The sequence below is a fragment of the Sinocyclocheilus anshuiensis genome, unplaced genomic scaffold, assembly GCF_001515605.1.
Source record: "Sinocyclocheilus anshuiensis isolate Anshui unplaced genomic scaffold, SAMN03320099.WGS_v1.1 scaffold3404, whole genome shotgun sequence".
Taxonomy (NCBI): domain Eukaryota; kingdom Metazoa; phylum Chordata; class Actinopteri; order Cypriniformes; family Cyprinidae; genus Sinocyclocheilus; species Sinocyclocheilus anshuiensis.
The window spans coordinates 126,922-135,973 of record NW_015549554.1 but is presented as its reverse complement, the minus strand read 5'-3'; the positions used below and the strand labels follow the sequence as shown (position 1 = coordinate 135,973).

Sequence of the window (9,052 nt, the reverse complement as noted above, 5' to 3'; positions counted from 1 at the left end):
CATGCAGATTATTAGCCGCATGCTGGCTTGCCTTTATTTCTGCTGTGTGATGATAAGACTGTTCAATGAATCCGTTTCCAGTAAAAATGTCCAGAGCTTATCATCGTCATCGATATGTTATTGCTATCTCGATATGATATAGTTTAATCGCACAGCTGTATAGTTGTCTGTAGCTCTGCCTTCATCTCAGCACTGACTCGTCCTCTGTCTCCTTCACCGTTAGTTAACTAATCTCTCTCTCTCAAAAATTTTTAAATAAAAAATAAATAAAATAAAAATAAATTATAATAATAACGATTTTCCTGTAGCAACTGCTGGACAGAGAAATGTAACATTATGTACATGAGTAACAGTATTTCAGTTTTGGCTGTTGGAGAGTTTCTCTCTCAATTTCAAATTCAATTTAAGTCTCCCTCTCTCTCTCTGTCTCTCTTTTCCAATTTTCACATGAAAGTATAAGATCAGCTTCTAGAATGAATAGTGCGTTGGTTCTTTTTTTGGATTCAGTAGATAAGGTTAATAAGATTGTAGTGAAAAATACACATACGACAAGCGTTCATGGAGTTGATGAGCTGAATGTTTCGTTCAAGTTTAAGATTGACGGGTTCGATTACGTAATCTTTGCTACAAATGAAACAATTAAGCAAGTATAAGATCAGCTTCTAGAATGAATAGTGCGTTGGTTCTTTTTTTGGATTCAGTAGATAAGGTTAATAAGATTGTAGTGAAAAATACACATACGACAAGCGTTCATGGAGTTGATGAGCTGAATGTTTTTGCTACAAATGAAACAATGAAGTGTTTCAGTTGCAAAAGAGAAGGACATTTGGCTAGAGATTGTCCTGAAAAGGAAAGAGAACAAGAGTCAGACTTGATAGAAACTCAGAGTAGTAATACAATTACAGAAAATGAAGTGACTGAAAATGAGCAAAATGAAAGCAGAACCGAGAATGATGTAGAATCTAATGCACAATAAAAGGAAAATGAAGCTAGAGAGAAAATGGTAAAAGAAGTTGAAGAAATTGTTTCAGGGCAAGAATTGAATATGAATAAAACTTATACTAGTAGTGAGATGGAATATTCATCAGAATCTGCTAGTGAAAAAGGAATCTCTACCCAAGCAATGGTAAATGTAAGAAAGGAGAAGTACGATTTGGATCAGTTTCGCAATTTTTTACAAGTAACAAAAGGAAAAAGAAATGTGGTTGTTGATGATTTTTTTCCAAATCTAGCTAATTTTATTGAATCTGCAAGAGAGGTGATGAAAATTGTGGGAGGAGATGGTCTTGCTGAGACTGAAATATATCGTCTTAAAAAATTAGTACAAAAGATAAAAACACAAATGAAAAAAGATGAATTGGACGGATCACAATAATGGATGGATTTGTCATGGAGTGAGGTTTGTCTTAGTAGTCATAACATTTCTAATTATGGCTGAGTTCAAGATTTCCTCACCAAATTTAAATGGAGCACGTGATGTAAAGAAAATAACTTCTTTTTATGAATTCGTTAAATTAAAAAATATCGATATATCCTTTGTACAAGAAACCCACTCGTGTATAGAAAATGAAACTGACTGGCAAAGAGAATGGGATGGGACTGTTATAATGAGTCATAAAAGCTCCACTAGTGCTGGTGTAGCCATTCTTTTTTCAAAGTCCTTTGCACCTTTATCTTATGAGGTAGATGAAGTTATTGCAGGAAGATTAATTAAAGTTACTGCAAAATATGAAAGAAAAACAATAATTTTGATCATTGTATATGCTCCTGTTTTTGCAAAAGAAAGAATGTTGTTTTTAGAAAAATTGGCTAGTACTTTGGTAGGATGTGATTCAGATTTTCTTTTTTTAGCTGGAGATTTTAATTGTACAATCAATAATTTAGACCGAAATCATGTTGAACCACATATGGCTTCAAGAAATAAACTTTCAAGTATTGTGGAAACATTTGAGTTAGCAGATGTATGGCGTGAAAAACATGGAGATTTTAGACAATACTCTTGGGCCCATTATAGAGAAAACTATATTTCTATGGCTAGGATTGATAGAATATATTGTTATAAACATCATTTACAGATTTTTAAATCATGTGCTATCACTGCAGTTAGTTTTTCAGATCATGGATTGGTATGTGGAGTGGTTTTTATTAATTCCCTTAAAGTAAGAAGTGCATACTGCCATTTTAATGTTTCTTTGTTAAATGATAATTATTTTAAAAAAGGTTTTATGTTTTTTTGGGGACAATGGAAAATGAATGTAAGGAATTTTGAATCAATTCAACAGTGGTGGGATGTGGGCAAAGTTCATATTCAACTATTTTGTAAACAGTACACTCTTAATGCCTCTAAAAATATTGTTAAATTAATTGAAGATGTTGAATCTGATATAATAGAACTCCAGATTTTAAGTGATTCAACTCAAGATCAAAGCCTTATGCAGTCTATAAAAAAGAAAAAAGATGTTTTAACAGAGCTGCTTGGAATTAGAGGACAAGGATCATTAGTGAGATCACGTTTTCAGAATTTGAATGAGATGGATGCACCAACCAGTTTTTTTTTTGGTCTTGAGAAAAAAAACGGACAAAGCAGATTAATTCATTCATTGTGGGATGATGATGGAAATTATTTGACAGAGCCTTCTGAAATACGGAAGAGAACTGTTGAATTTTATTCAGCATTATATGCCTCTGAATATAAAGAAGGAATGAATGTCACACATAATTTTTTTGAAGGTCTTCCACATGTGTCAGCTGAAATAAATGCTGTACTTGAACAACCATTGTCATTGCCTGAAGTATACTCAGCTGTGATGAGTATGGCCAATGGTAAAGCTCCGGGAATTGACGGAATCCCCATAGAGTTTTACAAAACTTTTTGGAGCATAATGGGGTCTGATTTGTTAGCAGTTTTTAATGGGAGTTTTGCTGAAGAGCAGCTCCCGTTGAGCTGCAGAAGAGCAGTGCTGACGTTGCTACCAAAAAAAGGGGATTTAAGAGATATAACAAACTGGAGACCTGTTGCTTTGTTATGTGCTGACTACAAGGCTTTATCTAAAACCTTGGCAAATAGGTTGAAGAAGGCAATGAAATATGTGATACATAGTGATCAGTCCTATTGTGTTCCAGGCAGATCGATTTTTGATAATATGTTTTTTATAAGAGATTTACTTAATACTTCTAACTTGTTTGGATTTAAATTTGGCCTTTTTTCGATGGATCAAGAGAAGGCTTTTGATCGAGTGGAGCACAAATATTTATGGAGTACAATGGAGGCTTTTAATTTTTCTAAAGTTTTTTTAAATATGGTTAAAGCTCTTTATGGAGGTATTGAGAGTGTTCTGAAGGTCAGTGGTGGCTTAAGTGCATCTTTTAAGGTAAATCGAGGGATAAGACAAGGTTGCTCATTATCGGGCATGTTGTACACTTTAGCCATTGAACCTTTGTTGAACAGATTTCGTAATGAATTGGAAGGTTTAAAAATTGATGATAATTTTATACCTGTGTGTACTTCAGCTTATGCAGATGATGTTGTTGTTTTTATTAGAAATCAAGATGACGTTAATAAAACATCTTCAATAATAGATGAATTTGGCATAATTTCATCTGCTAAAATCAATTGGAAAATGAGTTCAGGTTTATTAGTAGGAGACTGGAGGGAAGAAAAACCTAAATTGCCAGGTGGTTTAAATTGGACCAGTGGAGGTTTTAAATATTTAGGTGTTCATTTAGGGAATGAGCTCATAGAAAAAGAGAATTGGAATGGAATTTTAGAAATGGTTGAAGGAAGATTAAAAAAATGGAAATGGCTCCACTCATGTTTGTCTTATAGAGGTAGAGTTTTAATTATTAACAATTTAATAGCCTCTGTGTTGTGGCACAAATTAGCAATTTTAGAACCTCCAATCGATTTGTTAATAAAAGTACAAAGAATGCTTGTTGATTTTTTTTGGGATCAAATGCATTGGATACCGCAGTGTGTCTTATATTTATCAAGAGAATTTGGAGGTCAAGGTTTGATTCATTTGGTAAGCAGGAAAGCTGCTTTTAGAATACAATTTGTGCAAAAGTTTTTATATGGAAGTTTGGAAACTCCATGGCGAGTGTTAGCTGGGCGTATTTTAAGACAGGTTGGAAATTTGGGTTTGAAACAAACAATCTTTCTTCTGGATACCAATTTTTTGAATGTGAGAGGATTTTTTTCTTTCTATTGTAGTGTGTTTAGAGCATGGAGTGTTGTAGAAAGGAGAAGATTGTTTACAAAAAAATCCTCATTATTTTGGTCACTGGATGAAAGGTTCGGAATTGCCTGAATGTACTGATTTTTTTCCAAGTATGGGAGTGAGACCGAAAATGGATGAAGAGGACTTTCAAGATTTTTCAGGTTTTTTTTAAAATGATATTCGTTTTACAGATTTTAATTCTGTAGGAGGGAAAAGTATTTATTCTTTTTGTGTCAAGGTGCTGAATAAAGGAAAATTAAAAAATAGGATTGATACACCATGGAGGAAATATCTGGATGTAAAAGATGAGATAACGCCAGTATGGGAAGCAATTTATAAGCCACCATTGACCAAAAAGGTTGGAGATATTCAGTGGAGAATATTGCATGGTATTATTGCGGTAAATGCTTTTGTGTCTATTATAAATTCTGAAATTACTGATACCTGTCCTTTTTGTAATTGTAGAGAAACTATTTTTCATTGTTTTCTTAGGTGTGAACGATTGTTGCCTTTATTTGTTCTTTTGAAAGAATTGTTTAATTTGTTTGGAGAAATGTTCTCTGATGTTTGTTTTATTTTTGGAGTGAAAATTGGGAAAAATAAGAGGAATATTTGTAAAATTTTAAATTTTCTGTTGGGACAAGCTAAATTAATAATTTATGCAACAAGAAAAAGGAAAATGGAACAAAATAATAATATTGATGTTCTTGTTTTTTAAAATGTATAATAAGAGCTAGAATACATTTGGAATTTAATTATTATAGATTAATGGACAATGTTGAAGGCTTTAAAGAGATTTGGAGCCTAAATGGGAAAATGTGTACTGTTAATGGAGAAATGTTGTCTTTTTCTGAAAATTTTCTTTAATGTGCGTGTTGTTAATTTTATTATATACATTTTTATATCTGTATTAATTGCCATTTGAAGAAGGCAAAATAAAGTGTTGTTAAAATTCACAAAAAAAAAATTCTCTCTCTCTCACTCTCTCTCTCCTACACACTTCTCCTGTGTGGTCTCTACATCCCTCCCCCAACGAACCCCTTCTCTGGATGTCAGTGAAGCTATGCTACGCTCTGTGCACCACATTAATGTCTTGTCTTGATGATATCTGACCTCTCACCTCTAGGTCAGCTGACTCACAGATGCTCTCTGCGACCATCAAAGTAGCTCAGCTCAGCGTCTGGTCTTCAGTCAGCCAAATCACCCTCCTGATTGCACTCCATTCACTCCCAGCTTTGAGCACTGGACGACCGCTGTACTAGCACCTCCCTACCTCAGTTCACTACTGCCAATGAATGCTTCCTCACATCAGCTCAGGTTTGTGAATGAGCGACACCTTCTTGTTCCCTTGCAATGAGGCACAAGGTGTGTTTCCAGACCCTTCACCCTCTCTGTTCCTCTCCGGTGGAATGAGCTGCTGAGACCATCATATCTTTCAAGAAGCAGATAAAGACACACCTTTTCTGCAAACACCCCACACTCTTAACCAATCCACTTACACACACTCACCCTCAAAAATTTCCTCTGCGTCACTCCTCGTCCCTAGCTTGTCTGTGTTTGACAGCACTGTATGAAAACATCGTCTCCACAGAAGAAAGAAAGGGTTTGAGTGAAAATGATGACACAATGACTTTTGGGTGACCTGACCCTGTATGTAAGGGTGAGTGTAGATGCGTATCATGGGTAAGTCTGCGCTTCTCTGGTGAACAGCACACTCTGCTTTAAATACATTAACATCCAGCTGCGGTGTGTGTGTGTTAGAAGTGAGTCAAGATCATTGTGTCAGTGGGAGTTCATGTCACTGAGCTAGAACAGATTGACAGATTAGAGCGCAGGTTAATCCTGTGTGTGTGTGTGTGTGTGTGTGTGTGTGTGTGTGTGTGTCAGTCACAAACACAATGAGACTCAGTCAGTTGTGTGTGTGTGTGTGTGTGTGAGTGTGTGTGTGTGTGTGTGTGTGTGTGTGTGTGTGTGTGTGTGTGTGTCAGTCACAAACACAATGAGACTCAGTCAGTGCTGCTGGATGTCACGTTTCATTGTTTCTGAAAATACGTGTGTGACACCTAAACTATCAAGGGAAAGAAATCCAGCGTTTGCTTTAGTAAGGTGAGTCTGATTCAGGTGATTTATGAGGTAGAGATGATAAAAACGTCCCTCTTTGGTTGACTTTGGTTCTTCCTCGGAAGCATGTCTCTTCTGTTGGTCCTGCGGTCTCCACGCTTGTCCTTCCTGCAGACGCTGCTGTCTCTGCTGCTGTCTCTGGTCTCTCTCTCGTCCTCTCACTGGTGTGTGGGCCGGCAGAAGGTCCCCAAGCCGCTGTGCTCCCCGTCTCGCCGGCTCAGGTGCACTCCGGTGCACGGCGTCTCCGACGGCTCCTTCTCCTGGGAGACCGGAGACGATCGCTTCATCTTCCCCTCCTTCCACGCGGGGCTCTGGACCACCTGTGAGGAGAACATCTTCACCGACGCCTCGGGTGAGAGCTCACTCAATCATTCTCATGTCTTCATCTTGAAGGTGTTGTGACCTTAATGATTCATTTACAGTAGCACCAAGAACATTTTGTGATACTGTTAAGGTTCTTCTTAAAGCCAGGCAGGTATTAGGGGTTTTTCCCGTGGTCTTCAGAAGAAGATGGAAAGGTATATTGTACATCCAGGGGTGTGTTTAGGGTTTTGGGGTCCCCTTGGTTTACGCTGTGGCTAAACATGCCATCAGTCAGTACCAGAGCATGTTTGACGCTCCTCCCGCCGACGTCTCGCAGAGGCACATCGGTTCCTAGCTTCTCTTGAGATGAGATTAATTACGTGACGGAGAGGTTTATGTGTTAGATCTGCTCCGTATGTGTTTGTGTGAGAGATTGAGAGAGATTCTCTAAAGAGGATTATTTCAGCTGTGCTGGTTTTCATACAGCTCGAGAATGAAGCTGCACGACATGCATATTAAACATTACAAAAATGAATCAAGTGAGATTTCTGAGAGCGTATGAAATATTCTGTGATCTATAGGATGTGTTGGGTCTTTAATAACTGTAAAACACAGGAACTTGATGACACTTGAAGGATTTATGCTCTATGGTACTAATCAGATGTGAGTGAGTGTCAGTGATCGTGTGACTACAGAAGTTTAAGATGCTCTTTCAGATTCTGCTGGAGATCATGCTTATCAGGTTTAGTTCATGTCGCTTCACCTGTCGCACAAAGTAGTTTTCTGCTGTTTGTCGGGGAAATAAAGCGTGGTGTGACGCGTGTGAAGGCTTTGATCAGGATACGAGGTGAGCAAGCATCATCTCATGAACACAGAGAGAGCTCGTGGTAGTTTGATGTGTTTGTTTGTGGTTATTTTCTGAAGGAATCCTCTTGTGTTTTTCTCCTCTCTGTTCCAGTGGAACTTCTGTTTTAATGTGGAATGGTGTTGATTTCTGTCTGTCTGTCTGTCTGTCTGTTTCAGAGGAGAAGTGTCGCAGTTTCATGGCTCTCACGCCTGCATCAGAAAAAGGCAATGGCACACACACAGAAATGCAATGACTCTGAATCTCTGTTGAAGTGCTTGTGTGTGTGAATCTGTGTGTGTGTGTGTGTGAGTGTGTGTGTGTGTGTGAGAGAGTGTCTGTGTCTGTGTTTTTGTGAGCATGTTAGTAACTGGAAGAGAAAATGCCTAACAGTTCACATAATATACACTTTTGGTTACAGCCGTAATACATAGCCACATTTATGACTGAGATGAGCTGTGAATAATCTGTGTTTTCAAATTCAAAAACACCATGATGCCATGGGAGGTAGTATGCTATTTTTATTATGAAATCTGTAAAGTTTGGCTAATTAATTACAGCGTTAGACATCTGGAGAGACTAATACAGGAGACTGAAATTATGATATTCAAATCATATACACTATTCAAAAGTTTGAGGTTGGTAAGATGTTTTGAAGATGTTTTTGAAAGAAGTCTCTTATGCTCACCAAAAAGGCTACATTTGAAAAATACAGTAAAAGCAGTAATATTGTGAAATATTATTACAATATGAAACCGTTTTCTGTTGTCTATTTCAGAATATTTTTAAAATGCAAATTTTTCCTGTGATGGTAAATCTACATTTTCAGCATCATTGCTCCAGTCTTCAGTGTCACGTGATCCTTCAGAAATCATTCTAATATGCTGATTTGATGCTCAAGAAATATTTCTTTTTATTATCAATACTAAAAAGAGTCGTGCTGCCTAATATTTCTATGGAAAACATCTTAAAGTTCAAAAGAACAGCATTTATTTGAATAAAACAATTGTAACATTTTAAATGTCTTTTACTTTTGATAAATATAATGCATCCTTGGTGAATACAAGTATTAATTTCTTAAAATGCAATAATAGAGTAAATCACAATGACATGAAGATAAAAACTGGGTAATTATATCTAACATAGAAAGTCTCTATTGGGAAATGATTCCCTGACAACCACAGATGTTTCTAAAAATGAATGTCAGTTTGAATTTGTGGCTCTAAAAAAAATATTTATCTGAAATCTTTCTCTATGCACTCCTCAGTTACATCTAAAGTGAGGTCCTGGGAATGTTGTTTTATGATCCACCCCTCTGGTTTCTCATGCCCACGGCAGTGTTACCCAGCACATCAAAAGCATCATTATCTCTGAGTGGAATGTGTGAAGCAGCAGACTTTAGCCAAAGGCATTCACTTACCCGAGTTATGGTCAGCGGCTGGTTAAAATCTTTGCCTCCTGAAAGCCGAAATCCCCAAGGGGCTGACCCGTCCAGCACCACGTTCTGTGGCATATCTGTCTTGTTTTCTTTAGCCTCCTCTTTCTCAAAGTTGAACTTGCTTCCTCA

At 37.0% G+C, this 9,052-nt stretch overlaps 1 protein-coding gene across 1 annotated transcript; it reads left to right on the top strand.

Annotated features, from left to right (window-relative positions):
• Positions 1–6,177: 6,177 nt before the first annotated feature.
• gsg1 (germ cell associated 1) lies at positions 6,178–6,820 on the top strand. The gene is made up of 2 exons (XM_016444912.1): positions 6,178–6,323; positions 6,404–6,820. Exons 1-2 carry the CDS (start codon positions 6,217–6,219, stop codon positions 6,738–6,740), a joined length of 444 nt encoding a protein of 147 aa, XP_016300398.1. The 5' UTR covers positions 6,178–6,216; the 3' UTR covers positions 6,741–6,820.
• The last annotated feature ends 2,232 nt before the right edge of the window (positions 6,821–9,052 follow it).